The following is a 26,641-nucleotide window of genomic DNA, read 5'->3' as shown; positions in this document are numbered from 1 at the left end:
CAGTAGTGGGCAAACTATTCTCCCAGCCTCAGTTTTCTCACCTTCAAAATGAGAGTGTTGTGAGAACGAAAGGAGGCGCACATGGGACATGGCTGGCACATGGCCTGGCACACGGGCAGTGCCCACCTAGTATAGCAAATACCAACACCTCCCACTCTGAGGCTCTGCCAGAGCGATGCCAGGGCCCTCTGCTGGGCACCTCCTTGGTACAGGGAGCACTGTGCAAGGTACAGGGGGATGCACAAGAGAAGCAGGCCCAGCCCCTGCCTGGGAAACATTCTCTGTGTGTCCCCCCAAACCTCCAGTCCTGGGCATGGCCAGCTGCATCTTCATCCCCATCCCCTCTGGGGTCCATCTCTCTGCTCTCCTTCCTGCCTGCCCTGCCTCCCCTAGGCCTCGCCTCCTCCCCAGGAACTCTGCATTTTGGCCTCACCCTTTGAGGCAGCATCTGTCCAGGCTGCAAGTTGGTGATTAAAGAAGCCTTAAAAGAAATTCGGAAAGAAAATGAAGGTGGATTTATGATGTCGGGTGGGGAGTTTTGCTGTTGGCTGGGAGCAGTGTGGAACAAAGCGGAGGGCAGATCTGATTTATAGGAAGTCATTATTGAAGGAGACGGAGATGCCTAAAGCCCAGCTGAGGCCTTCTGGCAGATCCTCACCAGTGAGCTCAACCAGGGGCTGCAGAGTGGGGGCCAAGGGGCCTCCTAGCTTCCCAGGTGGGCGCTGGCCTTTCATCAGGAGTGAAGCCAGATCTGACAGCCAGGGACCAGGCAGGGCTGGAGTGACAGGCTCCCCAGCCAGGGCCCGGGACCCCCAGGAAGTGCAGCACCGGCCTGCTAGGGGTACCCAAAGCCCAGGACACACAGAGACCTTTTCCCTGGGGTGTCAGATGCATTTGATGAGTATCAGGGGGAACATTACGTTTCTTTTAAAACAAACACAGTTATGTTATAGAATTGAAATGTAATTTTTGTGTGCATTTTTCTCAACACAAGAGATTTTAAAGAAATGTCAAGCCTGTGGCTAGCCTCTCTGGGTTATACCCCTAGGCTACACCCCCAGGCTTTGCCAGTGCAAATCCCTCCTCTGTCGAGAGGAAACAAATGATGGGGCCTGTCCTGCTGCCCCACCCCTTGCCTTAACATTCTGCAGAGACAGGGCAGGAAGGATGAGGGTGGGTGTATCCTTGTCTAATACCCGCCACACAGTCAAGTCCTGCCCAGCCTCTGAAGGCTCCCAGAAGGCTTGGGAGTGGCAACACCGGCACCTACACAGTTATCTTGTCTTATAATTTTTCAGGAAATTTAGGATGAGAGACCCTGTTATCATCCTGCACTTGATCCTCACACCCCATTTTCCAGCATGTTTACACACACACACACACACTCTCTCTCTCTCTCTCTCTCTCTCTCTGTGCCCATTCCTGCACCACGTTTCCAGCATTTCTGCCCTACTCATTTACAATATCTTGGATGCTCTTGGCAGCCTGCGAATCATGGCATTCACCAGAATCCTGTTTCTATTAAGGTCTCAGCAGATGGCCAAGTTCCCTGGCTGAGGGGGCTCACCTCAGAGTCTCTGCTGATGCAGAGGGTGCAGGGCTAGATGGGCACAGGGATCGGCCCCCAACATGCTTATCCTGTGTCCACCCTGGAGGATGCATTCATTGCAAAGTAAGCTAGTAGCAATCTTGGAGATCTTCTCAATTCCCACCCACTTTACAGGAAGGAAACTGAGGCCTGGAGAGCATGCTTCCCGTGATCCTGAAGGAGGGGAGGCGCAGAGGCCAGGCAGGAAGCAAGAGGCTCTACCTTAGCACCACGAATCCTTGTGCTGCTTCATCCCTGGGTCCTCAGACCCACAGCTTGGAGAAGTTCAGCTGCATGCACACCCTCCCTCCCCACCATCTTTCCCTGTCTCATCCCCCAGTCCCTGAGGGCTGGCCCAGATGCAGTCTGAGAGATGGATTGCCTGCACCCGATTTGTACTTGGGTCTGCATTGCCAGCGTGCCAGGGCTCAGAGGTAAAGGGATGGTTCTTGAGGACAACCAAGGCTGCCCTTTGGGGGTTGGGCCCAATGAACAGATCATCAGAGTGCCAGAATGTGGCTAGGGGAAATGGGGACCTCTAAGGGGCATTTTCCCCTCTAACTCCAGCCCCTACCCAGCCTGATGGGCAGGGTGAGCAGAAGCCTTCAGCAGGGATGGGCAGGGAGGAGCAGTCACACCCTAACAGCAGAACAAGGAGGTCTTTGAAGCCTGAAAGTGCTGGGAAAAAATAAAGGGATATTATTCACCCAGCAGGTGGTAAATAGTCCCAGCTAATGACTATGTGGCACCTGACATTTTCCAAGGCACCTTCCAAAAACCAGCTCACTTAATATTTATGACAGCCCCGAGAAGGAGCCATTATTATTATCACTCTTATGTTCTAGCTGAGAAAACAGAAGCCCAGGAAGGTTCAGTGATGAGCCCAAGGTCACACAGCTCAAACTTGGACTTTCTGATCCCCGGTGCTGTGGTGTCTCCCACAACCAGCACTGCCTCTCCAGCTCCGAGAGAATGCGCTGGCCTCAAATTATAAAAGAATTAATTGATGCAAGGTGGAGTTAATTCCCTGTTAGAACATCATTCTCCAAAGCTAAATAAAGATGTTCCTAACTGCCCCCTGGGTGACCGAATTTGGTGTGTACTAAACCTTAAGAGATGGAGGAGAGGGAGGGTGTGACAAAGGAGAGAGGAGAGGAGGGGAAAGCCCTGGTAGAAGACATTTGCTGAATAATTGGCCTTTGACATTGGCCTGGCAGAGCGTAGGCATGGCAGCCTACATAATGATGGGTGGATTCTATTGGTTTGAAGAAGATTTGCTTGTCGACCTGGGAGTCGTTTCCCTGTGGCATCAGTGAGGGGTGCAGGTACCTGGCTGCCCCACCTCAGCCCCCAGTTGGGCCCCCATTGTAAGGTCCTCGGGCTGGCACCCAGGAGGCCAGCTTCCTGACTGTCGACTCACCTGCTCCCCAACTATGCAGCCAACTTGCCGAGAAGGAGGTGTGGGTAACATCTCTGTTATGGTCCGGTTGCCATGGCAATAAATTGTGGCTAATTAGTAGTGTGGTTACCATGGCAATTTTCTAGTAATTACAGGTTACAAATGGTACAAGGCTTCAACCCAACCCAATTAGTTAATTAGAAAGATTTAGAAATTTGTCCAAAAGGGAAATAACCTGCTTTGTAGAAAATGAAGGGAATATGTCACAGCTTGGGAGCCAGAGGCAGAGAGGAAATTGGAGGATGTGGAAGCGGAGGAAGAAGGATGGAGCTGCGTGGAGGCAAGTCCCTGAGTCCCACCTGGAATTTCCAGGGGCCCGGGCAGGGCTGAGGAATTCTCAGAGAAGCTGGTAAGACCAGGGCAGGGACAGCTGCCAGCAACCACTTAGTGGCACCTCTTTTAATGGGCAGAGGTGGTGCCCAGGTTGTGACCCCACATCCTTTCCTGCTGGCTTTAGGACAGGCCTCTGGAAGCCACCCACGCCACTCCATAGCTCCCATCATAAAGAGTGGATGCTGTGTCTTGGAGGACATTCCAGAGGAGCAATGTGAATTCAGTGGCTTCATTTTCATGCGGCTCGGGCTCTCTTTGGCAGCTAATGAGATTATCTGGGAGGAATCTGGGAGGCATCCAGCCCAGAATGTGTTAACTATGAGCGCAATAAGAGTGGCAGTGCCATCGCCCCACCTCATCTCCCTGGCCTCAAATGCCAGCTCTGGTGGGCAGGCTCCATTTGCATAGGCGAAAAAGGCCCCATGATTTCCCCTGGGGGCATCTCTCAGAGGATGGGAGGCACCTAGAGACCAAGAGAACCCCTGTCTCAAATAAGCATGGTCACTTTGGAGAAACCTCTGCCCCATCCAGAGGCGGGCCTGGCCTTTCTTTACACAGGTCTACTTGAGCTTTCGTTTATTTTTTTAAAAATCAAGTTCTTCTGGAGTGCTCTGATAACTCTTCTTATTATAGTAAACAACCCTTTAGAGCAGTACTTTTCAAACTTTAATGCGCACATAAACCACCCAGGGGTCTTGTTAGAATGCAGGTTCTGATTTCATTAGGGGCCTGAGATTCTGCAATTCTAGCAAGCTCCCAGGTGACATTCCTGCAACTGCTTCTCAGACCTGGCTCTGAGCAGCAAGGCTGCAGCGTCCACAGAGCCCTTTCATACAGCTCATCGTACAACATGATGTTTTGAAATAATGCAGACATTGTGGAATGGCTAAGTCGAGCTAATCAACATATGCATTATCTCACATACTTTTTTGGGGGTGACAACACTTAAAATCTACTCTCTTAGCAAGTTCAAGTATATAGTGCATTCTTATTAACTAAAGTCACCATGTTGTACAATGGATCTCTTGAACTTATTCCTCCCGTTAAACTGAAGTGTTGTATCCTTTGACCAATATTTCCCCAACACCCCTACCCCTAGCCCGTAGTAAACACTATTCTACTCTCTGCTTCTATGAGTTCAACTTTTTTAGATTCCACGTATAAGTGAGATCATGTGGTAGTTGCTTCTCTGTGCCTGGCTTATTTCACTTAGCATAATGTCCTCCAGGTTCATCCACGTTGTCACAAATGACAGGATTTTCTTCTTTAAGGCTGAGTAATACTCTATTATGTATATATATCACGTTTTCTTTATGCATTCATCCATTGATGGACACTTCGTATCTTCATTCCATATCTTGGCTATTGTGAATAATGCTGCAGTGAACCTCGGAGTGCAGATGTCTCTTCAACACACTGATTTCATTTCCTTTGGATATATATACCTAGTAGTGGGATTGCTGGATCATATGGCAGTTCTATTTTTAATTTTTAAGGAGCCTTATACTGTTTTTTATAATGTCTGTACTCATTTACATTCCCACCAACAGTATACAAGGGTACCCTTTTCTCTACACCCTTGCCAACACATGTAGTCTTTCATATTTTTGATAATGGTCATTCTGACAGGTGCATCTTACCTCATTTGGTCCTCTCAAAACCCCAAAGTAGAAAAAGCAGGTCGGACTCTCCCCCATTTTACAAATGAGGAAACTGAGGCTCAAGGGTAACGTAAATTGCCCAGGGTCACAGAGCTTGTTAGAAGCCAGGCTGGGGCTAGAAGCCGTGTCTTGATCCTGGTCGGGCCATTTTCTGCACAGTATTTCCAGCGTTTGGGGGCGTGGCTGAGGGAAGGCTTTCTCAGAGCAGATTTGTGTTCCTGGGAGCTGGAGGTGGGGCCTGGCAAGCAGAGAGCCTTCATTTGAAACCCACTGGGTGGGGGTGGTTTGTTCAGGACGTATTAAGGTTAGACTTCTTGACGTGGATAGCTCAGATTTGATCTTAGAGACTTCAAAGCCCAATGTGGAGCTGGCTTGATTTCTTTCCGTTTTAAAAAACATATATACTTTATTGGATTTCTTCCTTTCAAACTACAGAAGCAGTTCTTATTGCAACAAGTCAAACACTACAAAGACATTCAAAGAAAAAAGGCCAACTATCGTTTCTCTTTCCTTCCCCAAATCCTACCCCATCAAGGAAGGTAGCCAGTGTTCACAGCTTGGGGTGTGGCCTTTCCCACTTTTCTCCGAACTGAATAACTCTGCACAAACATATGTATTCAGAACTAGCATGTATTTTCCTATTTTAAAAAATAAAAGCAAGATCACACAATACCATTACTTGGTGAATTGCTGATTCTTTCAACCATATATCACAGGCACTCCTCCAAGTCAATCCATATGGATCTATGCAGTCTTTTTACTGCAGAATGGTTTGTCATATGGATGCTCCATAATCCATTCAACCCGTTCACTACTGATGGATGTAATTGTTTAACGTCAAACAAAGCAAAGTAAGCATCTGCGTACCTATAGCTGGGACCTATCCCTATAGGTTCTTAAAGCTGGGACATACCCAGTGGTCTTGACCAGCATATGTATCACTCAAAGTGAGAGTCGGGAGGCTGTTGGGGTCTCTGTGACTTGACCAAAATGGCGTGCTTAGAGTTGGGTTTAGGATTATTGTGGGTTTAGGATTTAAGATGATTGTTCAGCCACTTCTCTTAGAAGGGGAAGGCAGATGCTGGCCTCTGTGTGGGGTCCCCATGCCCGGTTGAGCTCCTTCCTTCCCTCTTCATCAGTGTTGTTACCTTCCACACAGATTCATGGAGACCATGAGCCCAGATTTAGGCTCAGGAAAGCACGGGAAGCAGAATTCCCCCCAGGCTCCTCTGAGGAGCCTCTGCTGCAGTTCCCCCCAGGCCTCAGAGGCAGCCCTGTCCTCCAGGTGGGCCTGGGGCTTGCTTCTGCCACTCACTGTGGGTCGATGTCTTTTCTAGGGGGCCGAGGCGTCAGCGTGGGCCCCATCCTCAGCAGCAGTGCCTCGGATATCTTCTGCGACAACGAGAATGGGCCTAACTTCCTTTTCCACAACCGGGGCGATGGCACCTTTGTGGACGCTGCGGCCAGTGCTGGTGAGTGGAGGCAGCCATGCCCTGTGCACCCTGACCCCTCACCCCAGACCCACAGAGGACTCCAGACTGCCCTGCCCCCTCCAGGATAGTCTCTTCTGGCTGAGGGAGAGCAGGGCAAGTCATCCTCTGCACCACACAGAGAAACGCTGCTTGTCACTTCTATTCCTTAGCTCCCATGGCTCCAGCCACAGGGAGTGTTTGCTGCTGGGGAAAGGGGTCTGAAACTCCTGCCAATTGCCATCTTCCAGTACCTGAGATTGCCCGCGACCCTCCAAGTCCTGCTTGTGTCTCTCAGCATCAACCTATCCTCCAAGCTGCCTCTCCCCACCTTGGCCCCCTCCCACATTTATCTTCAACATTCAGTTCAATACAGTGAGCATTCATGGAGCCCCTACTAAGTGTCAGGTTGGCACTGGGAACCAGGGATGCCCACTTGAATCAGGCTAAGACCACCCTACACACAGAAAAGGCAATGACATTCTAGAAACAGATGTAGACAAAAATATCCGGCTGTAATAAGAAGCAGGATAAAACCCACACAAAATAGTGCCCCAGGCCCCCAGCTGTGCTCCTCCTCCTTCCTCTGCACTCATCCCCCACCCACCTCAGGGCCTTTGCACTTGCCATGGCCTCTGCCTGGACTGCCCTCCCCCTTCTCTACCTGCAGAACGTCGTTTAGCCTTCATCGTTCACCTCAAATATCACCTCTGCAGAGATTTTCCTCACTCCCTGTGCCACCTAGCAGAAACTGGTCCTTCCTCCTCCTGCTGCCCCTGGCATGCACGTCTTCCTCAGGCTCCACATTGCCATCATGGTTTGTCTATGAGCTTTACAAGGACTGGGTCACGGTTCTATTCATTCTTGATGCAAGGCTTGGCATCCAGTGCCCACCGGTAAATTCTGCTGAATGACAGAGCGGACACTTCCTGCAAGTTTTCGGATGTATGATTACATCCCATGTACCCCTGACCATTTTCCCCGACCTTGCCAATGAATGGGAGGTTTGATTTCACCTCCTTCTTGGAGGCATGGGGAAGAGCTCTGGCCTGCAGGAGTGGTGAGTGGGATCTAGACACAGAGATCAAGGGTCCTGCAAGCTCTGGCTGTTGCCAGCAGTTCACATCGAATCCCTGCACGTGTGCCAGTCTGTTCTCTTGGATTCTTGGACTTACGAGTACCTACCACCCCAGCATTCTGCCCAGGAGCTCCACTGTGGGGACTTACTGGCCCAGAATGCACACCCACCCCCAGCTTTTTGCCATTCATCTCCCTACCTTGCCTTACCTCTTATCCTTCTCTGGCAAGGCAGAAGTTGGACTCTCCTGGCCTGTCCTCCCACCTGGCTCACCCCTCCTAGTGCTATCCTTTGGCAGCAAATTTTCTCATTGCTGAAAAATCATAAAGCAAAGGGGAGGGAATAGTGGAGAAAACCTAGAGGATTTGATAAGGTGTTAAAGAGATGGAAGCAGAGGTGAGCGAACAAGTTGGAGTGGGAGAAGGTATCAGGCGGGAGGAGAGAGGCAAGGTGCTAGGCCCGTAATTGAAAGTCAGAATGATTGCAGGGGTTTAACAAGACATGTCAAGAGGGCATTCATCACCCAAACAGATGCTGCTGTGAAATACAGCCTGGCACCGATTATTCCCGTGAAAGGGAACCAGCTCCTTGTCAAGGTGCCTCATAGATAGGAGAGAAATGGGCCAACGCAGAAGGCCACCGACATTTGGGCCGAGGAGTTTGGCAGAGAATTAATGGAGTATTAATCCTAGGGATTGGAGGCTGCCCCTAGTCCTCTGCAAACCCTCTTTCTCAAGTCTCACTGCCTCTTCTTCCCACACCTCCCCCAGCTCCTTCTCTCCCCCAGGAGGACACTCAGCCTCCAGGGTTCTCAGGGGGCCCCACCTTGCCTTCTGGCAAGAGCTCCCTGTGTCCTGGGATCTCTGATCCCCACTGCCTATTACATTGTCCTGTGGTCTGCCATCCCAGAGAGCCTGATGACCTACAGCTATTTGTCCTCTGAAAGAGTCAACATGGGTGGGTGCTTAGAGTCGCATTCACCTCTGTCTCTCAAGCTATGCACTGGCCAGTGGGCAGCTAGGAGGTCAGGCCATCGCTCTAGGCAAAGCCACCCTCTCTCCTCCCCCAGCACCCACTCCGTGGATAGTATAAGCAGGTGGCATTGGGCACAGAGGCTTCGCTTTCCAGGTCTCACCAGGCATGCTGTGGGCTTCTCTGTCGTGGCTGTAGTATTTCCTCTGCTGTCACCCACATCCCCGGTTTGCCTTCTGTCATGTTATTTATGTCTGTGCACTCATTCAGCAAGTATTTACTGAAAACTACCAGGCAACCACAGGCCCTGAGATAGATGCTGCGTGTACCCAGGTGAACCAAGAAGAGAGTCTTGACCTCATGGAACGTCAGGGATAGTGGGAAAACCGGACCCTAACAAGTCAACCACAAAGGAACGTAACCGCACATTGTGATCAACATGTTGGAGGAGAAGACTAAGAGGCTGTCAGGGAGATTGACAGGGTGGGCAAGATGAGCTGTCTCAGATGCGTGGTCAGGGAGGGCTTCCCGGAGGAAGTGACATTGTGGCTGAGAGCAGAATAACCAGGAGCTGGGTAACCTAGAGCTAGAGGGAGAGCATCCCAGGTAGAGACCAGCTTGAGCAAAGGCCCAGGAGCTGGAAAGATGGGGAGAGTGGGACCAGATCAAGACCAGATAAGGCGGACAGGACCATGGTCAGGCAGAACCCTGTGCTCCCCAGGCAGGAATTAGAACCTTCCCCAAAAGGATTGGAGGGCATGATCAGCTTAAGCAAAATAGTGGCATGATCAGCTTAATGTCTTCCAGTGGCAGTGTTAGGGGTGGCCGGGAAGAGCCTTTGGTCCTCCAGAATTTCCCCCAGTCTCCCTCCCCCAACCCATGCCACCCCCCAAACAGGGTAAAAATAATATGCATGCTGGGCAAACACAGCTTGAACACAAGTCTCGGGTCTTCTTTTCGAGCACATGACTGTCCCACTTCCTGCCCCTATAGAGAGCTTCTGAGACTGCAGCTATGTCTCCCGTATCTCCTCCCGGGAACAAGATGAGAGTCACCCTCCCTAGTTGCTTGTCACAGAGCTAGAGCAGGCTGAGTGTTTGTGGAGTGTGCAGGGGATGCCGCCCTGAGAGTTCCTGCCTCTCCTCCCCAGGTGTGGACGACCCCCACCAGCATGGGCGAGGTGTCGCCCTGGCTGACTTCAACCGTGATGGCAAAGTGGACATCGTCTATGGCAACTGGAATGGCCCCCACCGCCTCTATCTGCAGATGAGCGCCCATGGGAAGTTCCGCTTCCGGGTAAGAAGGGGCCTCACCCCAGGAGTTCAAGACCAGCCTGGCCAACATGGCAAAACCCTGTCTGTACTAAAAATACCAAAAATTAACCAGGTGTGGTGGTGCGTGCCTATAATCCCAGCTACTCCAGTAGCTGAGGCACAGGAATCTTGAGCCCAGGAGGCAGAGGTTACAGTGAGCTGAGATCGTGCTACTGCACTCCAGCCTGGGTGACAGAGCGAGACTCCATCTCAAATAAAAAAATAAATAAATAAAATAAAATAAAAAGAAAGGGCCTCTCCCTCACTCCTCCCTACAGCACCACTGCAGGGGTGCCCCGGCATGCCATGGAGCTGCCTCGCTTCTCCCACCAGGCTGAGCAGGGCTTAAGGCTCTCAGGGCCCAGAGTGGGGGTGGGGTGACAAGGAAGGTTACACCAGGGGACGAGGGACTACAGCTGGGCTGCTGTAGGAGCTCTGGAGCCAAGAGTAGGAAGAACCAGGTCAGTAGAGGTGGGAGAGCAGCCTCCGAGGTGGGCCAGAGTCCTGGGAGGTGGACTGCACTCTCTGGATCCAGGCCATTTTTTCTGGTGGCTCCTGGAAAGGACCCAGCAGCTAGAGCAGAGAGTGTTTGTGGAGTGTGCAGGGGATACAGGATGGCATCCCCTGCACACTCCACAAAAGCCAGGCCTCAGCTTTTTAGACCTTTTCAGACTGACGTTCAAACCAAGGGCAAAGTGGTGGAGAGAATGGAAGATTGAAGCCACGGAGTTCCCAACAGCTGCCCCTAAAGACAAACAGCAGATGGCAGGCAAGGTGGCCTCAGAGCCCTCTCTGTGCCCCCTCCCTGAGCTGTTGATAGACCGATGCCAAGAATTCTTCAAAAGGGCTGTTAGTGACAGTGATGGAGGTGCCACCAGCATGAGGGGCATGGGTTTGGAACTTTCTCAGGGAGGGCAACAGAGGGCATGGGCTGGTTGAAGCTGATCTTAGGGATCCAGGACTGTTCTGCAGATACCTAGGTCTGCCAAAAACCCCTGAGGAAATGGGAAAGTTCCAGGGTTTTCCTGAGGCTTGAGGATCCCAGGGAAGTCCCCAGGGACCTCATGTCTGTGTAACCAAGAAGAGGCCACCCCTACCAAGTCCCTTCCCTGTAAGCAGCCACCTTGGGACGCCCAGGCCCAGCCACTCCCTCCCTGCTAAGGCTTGAGACTCAGGCTCCCTGGGCTGGGAAGAGGCATGCCCTGAACCCAGGACAGCTCGTCCTGGGATCTTGGACGATTTCCATCTTTATTCCACTCTTGTTCTCACCCAGCTTCTCAACAGGGATGATCTTGCTGCCCTCCCTCTGGGACATTCAACAATGTCTGGGGACATTTGGGTTTGTCACAGCTGGGGAAGGGAGTGCTCCTGGCATCTAGTATGCAGAGCCCAGGGATAGGGCTGAACACCCTACAGTGCACAAAGCGGCCCCACAGCAAAGGATTATCCAGTCCCAAATGCCAACGCACTGAGGGTGAGGAACCCTGTTAATTCTTCCGAAGGCCCCTCCCCAGAGCTCTCAGGAGCAATAATAATACTAATAATACATAAATGCCCTATTTATCAAGTGCCTTCCATGTGTCACGAACTGTGCTAAGCTTAACATACATTATCTCGGAAGCTCAGGCATCGAATAGAGCAACCCCAAGGGGGCTATGGGAGGTTTCCATTTTTATAGGATCAATAGAATCATAACGGCTAGAGATCCTGAGGTCTTTTTGCTCCCTGGCTCTTAAGGCCCAGCTCAACCCACCCTGACCAGCTGGCCAGGCTTATTCAACCTCATTACTCCTCTGATGGAGACAGCCTCTTTCCCTGGCCTCCCCAGAGCAGGCAGCTCGACCGCTGACCCAGCCTGCTCATCCCTGTGGCTGCCAAAGAGGGTCTGCAGCAGGAGGCCGAGAGCAGGCCCAAGTCGGGTAGAGGATGCTCCCAGAGACACCACCTGTACCTTTCTCAGCCCTCTCCACGTGGGCCCTGGGACTTAGACATGTCCCCAAGGTCTTTAGGGGAAAAACCCACCTATGATGAGGATATTACACTCAGAAATAGAAGATTGCCCTTCCCAGCTCTCCTTCTATTTCAGAGGCAAAAACACACCTGGGACCCTTTGCCTGGTCCCCCAAGGCCCTCCTAGTACTTTGGAGTCCCAGCTGGGCTATCCTGGGCCTGGGGTCTCCCCATTAGTCCTGGACAGGTGTAGCTGATACCGCAACCCCCTCAAAGCAAATGTCTCAAAAAATAAAAATAAAAAGGCTCCCAAGAAACAATGTAAGGTAGTAGAGGCAGCCAAATCCACAGCTACAGGTAACCTCTTTCACCTTCCCTGAGGCAGGTGGTGGGTAAGGCAGGACAGGCTGCCAGTGAGCTGTCTCATGCCCACTCTGTGCCAGGCATTTTACATGCAATCCTCACAACCCAGGCAGCTATTACTATTCCCACATTACTGATGGGGAAGGTGAGATCCAAGGGGTTAGTAACTTGCCTAAGATCACACAGCTAGTCAGTGGTGGAGCCTGGATTTAGGTGCACAGAGATTTCCGGTGCCCACCCAGCTTCTGACTCAGCACAGAGGAGGAAGGGTGCCTAGGAGAAAGGGCACAGAGTCCGGAATCAGAAGCCCTGGCCTCCCCACTCAGTAGCTGTGACATCGCAGTTCCCCTCCTTCTCCAGGACTCAGTTACCTCACCCGTCAAATGGGAACGCTAAAGTCTGTACTGCCTCAAGGGATGGACAGAAGGGATGGACAGAAGGGATGGACAGGTGTGATCCAGACTAGGGATCGGCTAAGCACTTCACTGGTGTCTAGCACAACTGTTATTCTTCCCTCCTTCTTCTCGTACAAGCAGCCTGAGGTCTGTGTGGTCCTAAAGGCAGCCCCCAGGTCCTTTGGGGGAGGCAGGAGAGGAGCTTTTGGGTTGGGCTGTCTCTTATTTTTAATTGCCCCCACACTCCATAGAGGAGAGCTGGCCTCCCGCCCCAGCCCACTCTCCTGCCACTGACCCCCAGCCTTGTTTCCTCCAGGACATCGCCTCACCCAAGTTCTCCATGCCCTCCCCTGTCCGCACGGTCATCACCGCCGACTTTGACAATGACCAGGAGCTGGAGATCTTCTTCAACAACATCGCCTACCGCAGCTCCTCAGCCAACCGCCTCTTCCGGTAGATGCTCCATCCTGGCTCGTGGCTCTTCATCCTTGACAGCTGGTGGGAGGAACGGTCAGGGAGAAGGTTTAAGAATCAGAAGGGGAGGGTTCCCAGGGCCAGGGGGTCAGGCCAAGGTCAACACAGGTCCCCTGATGAAGAAACAGAAAGGAAGGAAGGACGAGGACTGGGCAAGAGGCTGTGGGAATGCAGGGCAAAGCCTGGCCAAGGAGCCGGCCTCTGCTATTGCAGGGAAAGGGAAGGGAAATGTGGCCCAAAGTGTGCCCAGAACCCAAGCGCCACAAGATACAAAGCCACACTACCACGAAAAGGGGCTACGGGGTCCAATCACTACCAGGAAAAGGGGCTACGGGGTCCAATCACTACCAGGAAAAGGGGCTACGGGGTCCAATCACTACCAGGAAAAGGGGCTACGGGCTCCAATCACTACCAGGAAAAGGGGCTACGGGCTCCAATCACTACCAGGAAAAGGGGCTACGGGGTCCAATCACTACCAGGAAAAGGGGCTACGGGGTCCAATCACTACCAGGAAAAGGGGCTACAGGGTCCAATCACTACCAGGAAAAGGGGCTATGGGGTCCAATCACTACCAGGAAAAGGGGCTACAGGCTCCAATCACTACCAGGAGAAGGGGCTATGGGGTCCAATCACTACCACAGAAAGGGGCTACGGGGTCCAAGTAAATACAGGTTTATTTACTGCAGGACTTCTCAGTGCCTTTAACTTGACCATAAATATTTTAATTTTCCAAAATATGGATGGAGTATTCCAAATAGGCCAGATCACAGGGCACTTCTTCCACAGATTTTTCTGTTGAGATTGGTGTTCTGCAAACCATCCTTTGGGAAATTCTGGATGACAAGGGTTCCTGGTAGACAAGGGAAAGGGTTTCAGAAATGGAGGGGATGTGCAGGCCTCTGAGCAGTGTGTCTAGGGAGGAAGGGCTGGATTTGCTGTGGCAATATTTCTCCAAGGGGACGTCCAGAGACCATTGACATCAGAATCACCCAGAGTGCTTAAAGTACAGAATCCCGGGACCTACCCCACAGCCCCTGACTTAGAATCTCAGGGGGTGAGGCCCAGGAATCTGTATTTTAACAAGTACAGTAGGCACCAGGTGATTCTCATCACACTGAAGTTTGAGAACCACAGTTGGGGAACTGAGCTCAGGGTCCCCCCATGAGTCCTGGATAGGTGGAGTCCTGGACAGGCATGTGGCCTGAGATGTCCCTGTTCCTGGCTGAAAACATTCCAATGGGGCTCAGGACCAGGTGGGGAAAGGAGGGTGGGCCAGGGCCTTGGATCCAGGACATGGGCCAGATCACCTGCTCGGCCCCCCAAGACCCCTACCCCATCTCCCGGGAGGGCCCAACTATTTATACTAAAAGGCATGAGTGTGACTAAGCGTGTTTTAAAATATAATTATTAACAAAGCATCAATCCTGACTGGATGTAATCACCCCCTGAAGGCGCTAGATTTACTAATTAGGTGCCTTGCAAAAAGCTTATTCACAACTTCCAGATAAATTGCAGAAGATCAATTGCTAGTTAACAGAGACACTGCTTTCCTTCTCTGGCTAATAAAGTGTCACTCGCCAGGAGGACGAGGCCTGAGCACTGAGGAATCTAGTGCTCCTGTCTCTGTGGCCCGAGAACCTAGTCTCTGTCTGCCTGCCCATCCTGCCCATCCAGCCTGCTTCAAATCTCCCGGCGTCCCCTGCAGCAGGGAGAGAGGGCTGGGTGGAAGGACAAGGCAGGCTGGCCCAGAGCTGTCAGTGGACAGAGCAAGTCACCACGTGGCTGCCCAATGGGTTAGTGTGTTTGCCTCCACACAGCAGCAGCAGAAGCCACTTCCCAGGTACGTGGCTGTGCCCCAAGTCCCTGTGGCAGATGGCTGGGTCCTGAGCATGCAGCAGAGAGGACAGCGAGAGGGGCTGCAGCTGGGACTGGCACTCAGCTGGCAGCTCTGGAAGTTTAACCCCCAACTGTCCCACACCACGGGGGCTTTTCACCTGTCACTGAACAGGCACTGTGGGCTCCTTGGCCCTGGTGCTCTCCAGGAACATGCCAGGAACTCTGTGGGGACACAAAGCCTCAGTGTGCTTGAGTCTGCACGTCCTTTAATGATACCTGCAGCATCCAGGGAACTCATCACCCAAACAGTCACTTAATGAGAGTGAAAGGGAGCCCTCTTAATAATCACAGCAAAAAAAAGAAGAAGGAAAAAAGAAAAAGAATCACAGAGGCAAAAAGGCATGAACAGGGACACTCCTAGGCCAACTGCGGTGTGCAGGGTCACCCCCTTTCACATCTAGCCATGTCTCCGACCTGCTCTTCACTCTCCACCATGACACCATTCCTGGTCTCCCACGGAGATTCCTGCACCTCCCCCAGCTGCTGTCCTTGTCTCTAGTCCTGCAGAGAGAGCCGTTGAAAATGCAAGTCTGGCCACACCCCTTTCCCACCGAAGACCTTCTAGAAGCTCCCCATTGCCTTTGGATGAAGTCCAAACTCTTTGACACAATCCACATAGCCCAGCTCAGCTGCGTCTCCAGCCTTGTCACTTTCTACTTCCCTTTTTACATCTAAGCAGCAGGCACAACAAGCTTCCTTCAGTTCTGGGCTATGCCAGGCCTCACCCTCAGGCTGCCCACTCCCGCTAGCCCCCAATTATCCCTCTTCATCTGAGCGACATGTGCTCACTCACCATGGTGGTCTCAGCTTAGCTGACCCTTCCTCTAGGGAGACTTCCCTGATTGCCCGAATCTGGGTGAGCTTCCCCAACTCTGGACTCCCCATGACCCACTCTCCCTGGGCCTTCAGCCCTCTGAACGGTGGTTACTGTTAACACGGACTCTGAGCTCCATCCTTTCTGCTGCTCACCATACCTCACGCAGGGCCCGGCACACAATAGTTGCTGCCTAAGAATGTGTTCAATGAACACAGAAATGCAGTGGAATTGATTGCTGGGTGTTATCCTTAGGACTCCTTAACTGCATTGTCACCTGAACCAAGAAGTGTCTCTGCACAGCTGTGGCAGAATCTGCAGGACACATATGGTCAAAGGGACTGTGGGCATCACACCCATGCACACCAACACACAAGCCCACCTCATGGGGCATCTGCTAGCTCTCTCTGCCACCCAGCCACCAAAGGCTCCAGCTCAGGGGACTCCGACCCCCTCCTGAAGCTATGACTGTATCACGGCCCTCTGGTGTTTCTCACATGCAACCTGCAATGTGGTAGGAAGTGCGATGCTAATTCTTCCTTACGCCCTACCTTCCCATCATTGCCCCACACATCTAGGGCAGAGCACCCAAGGCTGTGAGAATACACCAAGTGAGAAAAATTCTAGAGGAAAGCTCACTGCCATCATCAGCTGAGTGCAGAGAAAGAGCAGGACTTTTCTAGCAGACGTTTCTGAAATAAATAACATCAAGATTCAGAGTTCCAAACAGAACTGCTGCAACCCAAAGGGACCCCTTTCCTCTCTTTGCCTCTGGAATTCACCTTTGTATCCTGCAGACATGTGCTTGGAGCTTTCTGAGAGCCAAGCACTGTGTTAGATACTGCAAGAGAAGCAAAGATGAACAGTGCAAGGTCCCAGCCTGCAGAGAGCTCACATTCTACCAGGGGAGATCAGATGCATTTATACAGAGCTGTAACACAGGCAGAAAGTGATAAAGCCCGTGAAGAAAGAAGGGATTGCTTCCAGCAGGATGGTCCAGGAGGGCATGGAGGAGGTAGCATTGAGTGGGGTTAAACCCTGGGTAGCATCCAGAACTAGGAAACCCAGGGGCCACTTGAAGGACAAGGAAGGTTGGTTGAAGGTAGTTGTGTCCCTGCCCCTTCTTCATCCATCAACTGCCCTTCCCCAGGCTGCCTATAATTCATCCATTAGAGAAGGAAAAATCAATATTTACCAACATAAATTAAAACCCAGGCAGGGAACAGGCAGGGCCTGGGAGCAGAGAGTGGCTCCGTGGGCAGCCAGGTGGTAGCCCATGCACATTGGGACCCGGGGATGCTCAGGGGACAGAATGGAGCAGGTGGGCCTTCAGGTCCAGCGGCCTCTGAGACCCCACCAGAGCAAGCCTGTCTCCTCTCCTGCAGCGTCATCCGTAGGGAGCACGGAGACCCCCTCATCGAGGAGCTCAATCCCGGCGATGCCTTGGAGCCTGAGGGCCGGGGCACAGGTGAGGGGCACCTGGGGGATCTGGCCTGCACTGCCCCCTTAGCACTGTTCATACACTGGGGTGAGGGCGGGAGGGATGGGGCAGCCAGTCCCACAGCAGAGCCACTCCTGTCCCTGCCACACTGAGGGCTGAGACTCAAGGGCAGGGGTGAGAGTGGAGATGGGAGAACCCTGGGGACGGCCAGGCAGGAAGCAGAGGAGAGGATGGTCCACTCCCCCAATCCCAGGCTGATGGGGGGTGGGGGAATGGGAATCTGTGGGTCTGTGGGCAGGAGCTTCTCTGGCCATACCTTGCCAGGTGGGGATGGAAAGGAGAGGAGAGAGCCCCTTCTGCTCTCAGGCAGAGGATCTTGCCATCTGACCCCTCCCCTCTTGGCGCTCAGCTTGTTGTCGGACAGAGCACTGGGCCAGGAGTCCCAGAACCCAGCTCTGCCATTGCCTCACTTTGTGGTCTTGGAAAAGTGACTTTACCCTCTGGGTCTTGTTCTCCACATTCATAAAATGGGGATAATTATATCTGCCCTCTTCACCTCTTTGGGTTGTAATGACGACCAAAAGGAGCCTATGTATATGCAAACACTTGGTAAATTGACAAAAAAAAAACCTGCGCAGATATAACAGGTGTGTATTATTCAAACCATAATAGAAAGACCAGAAAGAAGACCATGTGGTCTGAGTAATTTGCACACACCCTCTCCATGCAAAGACCAGGGGAAGGAAGGAAATGTCTGTCCCGTGAGTCCTATCATGAGGCTGCTGTTAGGAAGGATAGGAGATGGGTGCCAAGCCCCAGCCTTCCTGCCCCGGTGCTGTGCTTTCTCTGGCTCCCACGCCCAGGGCTGTGGATACTGCACTTGGTTGGGAGCGTCTCTCCTTTGTGGGTCTCCTGGATTACGGCCAGAGGTGAAATCTGCATTGCTTGTAGGGGGTGTGGTGACCGACTTCGACGGAGATGGGATGCTGGACCTCATCTTGTCCCATGGAGAGTCCATGGCTCAGCCGCTGTCCGTCTTCCGGGGCAACCAGGTGCGCTAAGACCTCAGGAGCCACAGATCCCAGCCCTGTGTGCTCTCGGGTACCTTGAGTTGGTGAGGGCAAGGTGCCGGGGTGCTGGCTTGGCCAGCATGGCGGGTAATGGAAGTCCCGGGCCCTGGAGGAGGGAAGTAAATTCCAGCAGCACCGGGAAGCTCAGGAAGGGCCGCCTTGGGAGAAGCCCTTGCCTGTCTGCCTTCCACTATCATTTATCTGCCAAACACTGTGCCCTGAGTCCCTCGGCTTTTGTCTCCTCTGTCTGCAGTGCTTCTCCTTCATTCAGCCAATCTGTCTTCACCTCATTCATTTTTCTTGTTTGGCTTCCTCTTTCTATCTTTTTCCTCTGCCTGCTTTCTTCTCTTCCTCCTTCTTCTCCCTCTCCCCCTCCCATCCTCCCTGGCTCCCTGCTCTTCCCACCCACCATGCTGATGCCCACCGGGTGTCTGCCTCTCGTAATCATGGTATCTCCCCTGCCAGGTAAGTATGGGTGTCTGCCTCTCACCCTCTCTGCAGGGCTTCAACAACAACTGGCTGCGAGTGGTGCCACGCACCCGGTTTGGGGCCTTTGCCAGGGGGGCTAAGGTCGTGCTCTACACCAAGAAGAGCGGGGCCCACCTGAGGATCATCGACGGGGGCTCAGGCTACCTGTGTGAGATGGAGCCCGTGGCACACTTTGGCCTGGGTGAGTCGGGGTCCGGTGGGGGACACTGAGCTGTTATCAGGATGCTGACTGATTCAGGGACTCACAGCCCGAGCATCCTTGGGCACTGCTCTACTGTGACAGCCATGGTGGACACCAGCTACTGGGGACAAACCCTACTCTGAGATGAGCCTGAGCTCAAGAAGAGGCGAGTGGGAAGTGCTGGTTAGATTTGCATACATCTCACTTGCAGGAGTCCCCACCCCAGTGCCTCTGTGGAATTAGTTAACCTTGGGGTCAGAGTGTTTAATCCTCCATTTGTTCAAGGCTGTAGGCTTGTTCAAATGCTGGGCTGCACCAAACGTGTCCAAACCAGCTGTTTCCCTGGCCTCTTGGGAGCTGGTTCAGTCTTGGACAGAAGGCTTGGGAAACCATGCATTCTCAACGGGAGTGAAGTCACCCCAAAAGGGAGATAGTGGGTTCTTGGCAAGGGCAGGGGGATGACAAAATCCTATCATATATATATATGTATATATATATGTGTGTAAAAGCATCAGGGGCTGGGCACAGTGGCTCATGCCTATAATCCTAATACTTTGGGAGGCTGAGGCAGGTGGATCCCTTGAGCTCAAGAGTTCAAGACTAGCCTGGGCAACATGGCGAAACCTCATCTCTACCAAAAGTACAAAAAAAATAGCCAAGCGTGGTGGCGCATGCCTGTAGTCCCAGCTACCTGGGAGACTGAGGTGGGAGGATCGCCTGAGCCCAGGGAGGTAGAGGCTGCAGTGAGCCGTGATTGCACCACTGCACTCCAGCCTAGGCTGGAGTGAGTGAGACTCTGTCTCAAAAAATAAAAAAATCATCAACATGCATATAGCACATGAACAGATATACAGTATATCTGTGGCATTAATGGAACTATCACTACACACCTATTAGAACAAAAATTAAAAAATAGCGACAATACCAAGTGCTGACAAGGATCCAGGTAGCTTCTGGAGATCAAAGAAACTGGATCTCTCCTACATCACTGGTGGAAATGTAAAATGATACAGCTACACTGGAAAATCGTTTGACAGTTTTTTTTAAGAAAAGAAAACAAACCTAAGCAAACAACTGCTACCCTATGACCCAGCTATCATATCGCAAGCCACTTATCTCACACTAATGAAAACTTATATCCACACAAACATCTTTACATTTGTTCGTAGTATCTTTATACTTAATAGCCCAGAACTAGAAACAACCTAGGTGTTAATAGTTCAAGTGACTGTGATACAGCCCTTCCATGGAATATTATTCAGCTATGAGAAGAATAAACTATTGATACGTGCAAAAACTTGGTAGATCACCAGGGCACTATGGTGAGTGAGAAAAGGGGAGAAAAAGCTCATCTCCAAAATTCACGTATGGTAGATTTTTATTTACATAACATTCTCAGAATGACGAAATTATAAAGACGGAAAACAGATTGGTGGTTGGCAGGGCTTAGAGATGGTGGAAGGGAGAGGGGTGGGTGTGACTATCATCAAGGGCAGCCCGAGAGGGTCTTTGTGGTGCCTCATGCCATGGCAGATCCCTGGGTAGGCAACCTGCAACCATTGGGTGAAACTGGGTGAAGGGCGCAGAGGAGCTCTCTGTACTATCTTTGCAATTTCCTGTGAATCTATAATTATTTTAAAATACAACATTTTAAAATAAATGTATGGGGGGAATTGGGGAAAAAGTCTAAAGAGGCTTCTGGCAGGGTAAGGGGATTACAATGATGGAAAAAACATTGAGAAACACCAGCAGGAGTAGAGGAGCCCAGAGTGTCTTCACTGAAATGCAATGGTTCAGAAAGCGCTGGAGTCAAACACTCCTAGGTTCAAAATCAGACACCTTCCCCAGGTGTTCACACCCCATGAGATGATACCATTTTAATATAAAAGGAATAGGCACTATGGTCTCAAATTAGTAAATACAAATGTTAATATTATACACACATCATATGTGCAGAAAAAAAACTGAAAGGCAATGCAAAAAGTGAGAACAGTGATTCTGTCAGAGTGGCTGGATTAATATAGTAACTCTCACTTATTCCAGACACAGTGCCAAGCACTTCACTCTTATTACTTCATTTAATCCTCATGACTACCTTGTGAGATGAGCAATATTATCCCCATGTTACACATGGGAAAACTGAAGATCAGAACAATTAAGAAACCTGCCAAGGTCACATGATACTTAAATGGCAGCACTGGGATTCAAACCCAGGCTTCCTTGAGCGTGTGGTTTTTATTTTCTTCCATATGTTTTGTTGTGTGTGTGTGCTCCAATTTTTATAGGGAACACATAATATTTATGTGTAGTCTGAAAAAGAAGCAATAAATATTTAGGGGACCCAGAGCCTGGTTATATGATGGTTTTCTTGGGCTATTTCACCCTGGATAAGTCAGCCTGAGGTTGGAGTGTTTATCACTCCTAAGGCAGCTATGTGCTAAGCTGGCCCTAAAGGCACAAGACACCTTTTAAATACATAGTCCTGTCTTGCAAAGTAGCAGTAGCCGACACTTATCAAGCAATTAGTATGTGCCAGGCACTGGGCTGAGTGGTTTGCCTAAGTCACTTCATTTGATTTTCACAACTTGAAGAATCAGGTAACATAACCCACATTTTACAGGTCAGAAAACTGAGGCTGAGGTCAAGTAACTTGCCCCAAACCACACATCCACAGAGTAAGGAGAGCTGGATTTGGATCCCACCTCCTTGACGCCATGGTCTGAGTTCCTGACTGTGACTTAACACCTCTGGTAGCTGCTTTGTGCAGCCAGCCAAGCACCAAGGTGACCACCACGGTATCGTAGGTGGTTGCTTATCCAGGGTTCTGGTTGGATATCAACTCCCCCACTCCGTTGTGCCAATAAGGACATTGAGGCTCACCTCGCAAATCAATGGCAAGGGCAGAATGGGGGCTGAGATTCTCCTTCCCCACATCTCACGGGCTGCCTCTGCTATTTTAAGAGGTGTATTAGGGGCCTCACTTGGTCCCTTCTCTGGCCAGAATCTGCCCTGCCAGGAGAATAGATTGCTTTTTTAACTGGAAAGCCTTAGCCAGGTCATGTGGTGGGGAGAAGGAGGCTCAAGAGCCCCTTCTGGGCACCTACTCCCCACACTCAGTGTTATGTACACTGCACTTCATTGGGAGCTCCGCCTGGTGCAAGTCCTTGCTATTTCGCAAGGCCCTGGGATTTGTTCTTGGTCTGAACTCTGGCTCAAACTGCTCTAAGGGGCCTCCTGGCAGACTCCTCTCTCTGTTGACAGGGTCCATTCCCAGCGGCACTAGAAGGCAGGCTGCTCTAGGGGCAGGGCCCTTGGGTCACGAGGCGCCTCAGCAGGTGGCCAACCCAGCCGCCAGGGACACAGCGAGAGGCGGGGCAGTTCCATCCCTGCAGCTCCAAGGCCCCTCTGGATCTTTTATGAGTGGAGCTCAGCACAGCCCTTCCTGACTGATGGGGGAGCCAGCAATGGAGCAGGAGCGAGGGCGCCAGTGGAGAAGGCCAGATGGAGGGAAGGACTTGGGGGTGAGAGAACAGGGGGAGACAGAAAGACAGAGATGAACCTGTGGAAGACCAAGAGAGGCAGAGACATGGGGAAAGAGGCAGATAAGAAATGCCCCCTGCCCTCCAGGCTGGCAGTGGGCGGAGGAAGGCAGATGGACACGGGACTCTCATGCAAGGCAGATCTGGACACACCGCCATACTGGCCCCGTGGCCATGAGAGGACTCAGGCGAGAGAAATCAGTTTTGTTCTGGGCAGCTTCCCAGAGGAAGTGGGACTGGAATTAGGTCTAGAAGGACAGTAGGAGCTTAGAAGGGGTGGACGAGGGCCTAAGGAGACCATTCTAGGAGTTGGGCTGGCTTGGCCAAAGGCCCAGAAGTGGGAAGGTCCAGTCCAAAGAACGGGAATGTTTTGGAAATTTTTTTTTTCTGATTGTAAAAGCAATGTATGTTGATTATAGGAAAATAAGAAAACTGTTTTTAAAAGAAGAAAAATTACTCATCATTTCACCACTGTTTGGAATATTAAGGAAAAAGTAAATGTTTCTTCCTTTACCTTCCCTCAATATCATTTGATTCATTTAGTGACTACATATTTACTGAGCACGTACTGTGTGCCAAACATAAAACTGAAGATCCTTGCCACAAGCCATCTACGTTCCAGTAGAAGGAACTTATATACATAATACACATAGTAAATAGGTAAATATATAAAATGTTAGAAGATATAATGGGCTACGAAAAAAGAAAATGCAGCCAGGTGCAGTGGCTCACGCCTGTCATTCCAGTGCTTTGGGAGGCCAAGGTGGGCAGATCACCTGAGGTCAGGAGTTTGAGACCAGCCTGACCAACATGGAGAAACCCCGTCTCTACTAAAAATACAAAATTAGCTGGGCGTGGTGGTGCATGCTACTCGGGAGGCTGAGGCAGGAGAGTCACTTGAACCCAGGAGGCAGAGGTTACGGTGAGGCAAGATTGTGCCATTGCACTCCAGCCTAGGCAACAAAAGCAAAACTCCACCTCAAAAAAAAAAAAAGAAAAAAGAAAAGAAAAAAGAAAATGCAGAACAGAGGAATGGATTGGGAGTGCAGAGGGGAAGGGGCAACAAGGAGCAGTTTTCCAACACAGTGGTCCAGGTTGGACAGGTCATGCTTGTGATATGCTTTTATTACGTGTCATATACACAGGAACACACAGACACATATTTCTTGGCAATTTTTAAAATCAAAAGAATGATATTTTCCAATTGTTTCTGTAACTTGCTTTTTTCCCCCTCTTAACCTATGCCCAAGGCTGGGTACAGCGGCTCATACCTGTAATCCCAATGCTTTGGGAGGCCAAGGAGGGAGGATTGCTTGAGGCCAGGAGTTCAAGACCAGCCTAGGCAACATGGCAAGACCCCCCTTTCTACAAAAATTAGCCCGGTGTGGTGATGCAAGCCTATAGTCCCAGCTACTCAGGAGGATGAGGCAGGAAGATCACTCAAGGCCAGGAGTTTGAGGCTGTAGTGAGCTATGATCACAACACTGTACTCCAGCTTGGGTAACAGAGTGAGAGCCTGTCTTACATACACGTGTGAGAGTGTGTGTGTGTGTGTGTACACATCCTGGACAGCATACCAAGTCTGTGCATATCTCTTGTTTCCTTTCAGTGCTGTGGAGTATTTCACTGTGAGGCAGCACTCACACTCATCATCTATTTACCCAGTCCCCTCTGGAAGGACAGTTAGATTGTTTCCAATTCTGAGCAGTTGGGGTGAGAAGCGGGAATGTCAACAACATGAATCTGAGAAAGGCCTGCCTTGAGGTCCCGCATGACTGAGGAGTAGAGGGGAGGGGCCGGCGGGAAGCTCCCCTGCCAGCACTCACAAGGCTTCAGCTTGCCTGCCCCCAGGGCCCCTGCCCCCTTCCTGCCTCCATGAGTCACGCGCTGCCTCCCTATGACTTTGCAGCAAGGTGCGGTGCGCATGTGTGAGTACACGGACATGTATGTGAGTGTGTACACGTGTGCCTCTCTCAGACAGCCTCAGCCTTGCCCCATGTACATCGTGTCTGCTCCCGCGGGAGCACACCCAGAGGACGCAGGCCCTCACCTGTACTCCCCACCTCCGTCCATGGGTAATGAGTGCATGGGGGTTTCCCAGAGGGCCCACTGTGTTGTGCAGAGCTCTCATAGCGACATCTTGCTGTGGGGTCCCTTCTCAGTGGACCCTGCCTTGCTCAGTGGACCCCCCCACCAAGTTCCACAGCCCCTCTTCACCCTGGCCTGTCCCTGCTGCTCCTCGGTGCAGACGGACCTCCAGCTGAAAATAAGCATTTCTGCTTATAGCCCTTGTCGAGGGCTCCCCCACTGCCAACCTGGTTGCTCGGAACCCACCCCCAAGCCCCACATGCCCACCCTCCACTTCCCAGCTGGCAGCGGGCCGAGGCAGCTCACTCCCAAACCCGGAAAATAAAAACAACACCAATCATCTATTTGCCTCCGCCAGCTCCACTGGGAGTCACTGGCTCAGGCAGCCACCCCAACCATTATCCCTCCCCTCTTCCCCCTCCCCGTCTTCCCTCCCCCCGGCTGCCCCTGGTATTGCCGGTGCCCCAGCCCCACCCACACATGCCACCGTCCTTTCAGCTAATTGCTTGCAGGTGACTCAGAGCTGCCTCTCCGAGCCAGCTGATGCTCATTTAGGGAAGGGAAATTCAGTGGCCCACATAAAAATTGCTTTATTAAAGTGCAAAAATATTCTACCAACTGTATTCCCACCATCTGTTTTGTTTGTAATTCTTCTGAAAAGTGCAATTCTCTCTGCCTCCTTGGCCTCTGTCCTTTAAAAGCTGCCAGAGGTGACTCACTGCTGCTCCTGACCTCATGTCTCTGCTGGTTAATGGGGGGTGCTCTTCTGCTCAGCCCTCCCCTATACACAGGCCTGGCAGGACTGGCTGACTTCGAGGCTGCTGGTGTGCGGTGTCTGGGAGCCAGTCCCCCTCACCCCGCGCAGCCCCGGGAAGACTTAAGATGTTATGCAGATTTCCTGGGCAGAGGGATGAGCTGCGCCTAAGGACAGGAGACTGGTTTCCAGTCCTAGCTCAGACACCTGCAAGTCACTTCCCCTTGTCAAGCCTCAATGTCGGTATCTGGAGAATGGGGATAAATACCCACCTCGTAAGTGTGAAGCCTCTGAAGCCCCTCCCCAGTCTCCTCTGATACACATTCCCACCTGATTCACATTCTGACACTCTTTCCCGCTCTGAACTTCTTCCCGATCTTCAGCTACAACTTACCCTTTCACGCTGCTGTACCTTTGCCCACACTGTATCCTCTCCCTGGAACGCTCCTTCCTTCCCTTCTCCGCCTCACAAACTCTTACTCCTCCTGCAATACCCAAATGAAATGACCCATCTCTCTCACCACATGGTAACAGTGCTGTTGTGGCACTTTCCCAGCTTATAATATAATCACTTGTATTCATCGCTCCCATGGGAATCATGAGAATGGGGCCTGGGTCTGGCTCATTCTCTGTTGAATCCCAAATCCCTGCACAAAGCTTGGTATATGGTGGCTGCTGGGCGTGGGATAGGGTGGGCAGTGTAACAGGGGCACAGTAGATACCGGCTCTGGGATCTGTCGGACCTCTGCTGGGCAACTGGGCGATTCACTGCATCTGTCCATGGCTCCACCTTCTCATCTCTAAGGCAGAAATGATAACACTGGCACCTTCCTCGTGGAGATGTGAAGTTTCGATGCATTCGCATCATAAAGCACTTGGTACAGCTTAGGGCACGCTGTCAGTGTTCACTGTTATTACCAACACCTGAAAGCCCTTTGGAAACTGTAGGGAGACCCCATGCCCAAGAGCCGATGGTGCCAGGGATGCTGAGGTGAATGGTTAACAGCGGGCTAGGACTCCTGCTCCAGGGTAGAAAGGCTATGCTTCCTAGGAGTGGTAAGGCTGTTGGCCAGCACCCCCATCTTACAGATGAAGTAGCTGAGGCCCAGAGAGGATGCCCAAGTTAGCAAAACACAGTGGCAGAGGAGGGAGTCCTGCTGGTTGTGCTTTCTGAGGCCTGCTTATCTCATAGCCCCAGGCCCCCTGCACCACGTCTGGGTCTGGAGGAAGCTGCGGAAGCAGGACTCAAAACTAAGTCCCGCTGGTGGTGGTGACTCACGCCTATAATCCCAGCACTTTGGGAGGCCGAGGCCG

General features: G+C 51.6%; 1 protein-coding gene across 3 annotated transcripts in view; it reads left to right on the top strand.

Moving 5' to 3' along the window:
• CRTAC1 (cartilage acidic protein 1) overlaps positions 1–26,641 on the top strand; it is a 188,525-nt gene that overhangs the window by 139,308 nt on the left and 22,576 nt on the right. For all 3 annotated transcript variants that reach the window (XM_016919048.3, XM_054660413.1, XM_016919050.4), the window contains 6 exons: positions 6,379–6,513; positions 9,711–9,856; positions 12,898–13,034; positions 17,151–17,233; positions 18,158–18,258; positions 18,778–18,946. In XM_016919048.3, the coding sequence (XP_016774537.1) occupies positions 6,379–6,513; positions 9,711–9,856; positions 12,898–13,034; positions 17,151–17,233; positions 18,158–18,258; positions 18,778–18,946 (771 nt within the window). The remainder of the gene's footprint in view (positions 1–6,378; positions 6,514–9,710; positions 9,857–12,897; positions 13,035–17,150; positions 17,234–18,157; positions 18,259–18,777; positions 18,947–26,641) is intronic.

This window comes from Pan troglodytes, chromosome 8, assembly GCF_028858775.2.
Source record: "Pan troglodytes isolate AG18354 chromosome 8, NHGRI_mPanTro3-v2.0_pri, whole genome shotgun sequence".
In the NCBI taxonomy this organism is placed as follows: domain Eukaryota; kingdom Metazoa; phylum Chordata; class Mammalia; order Primates; family Hominidae; genus Pan; species Pan troglodytes.
The sequence above is the reverse complement of the archived record's forward strand: the minus strand, read 5'-3'. Positions and strand labels throughout refer to the sequence as shown.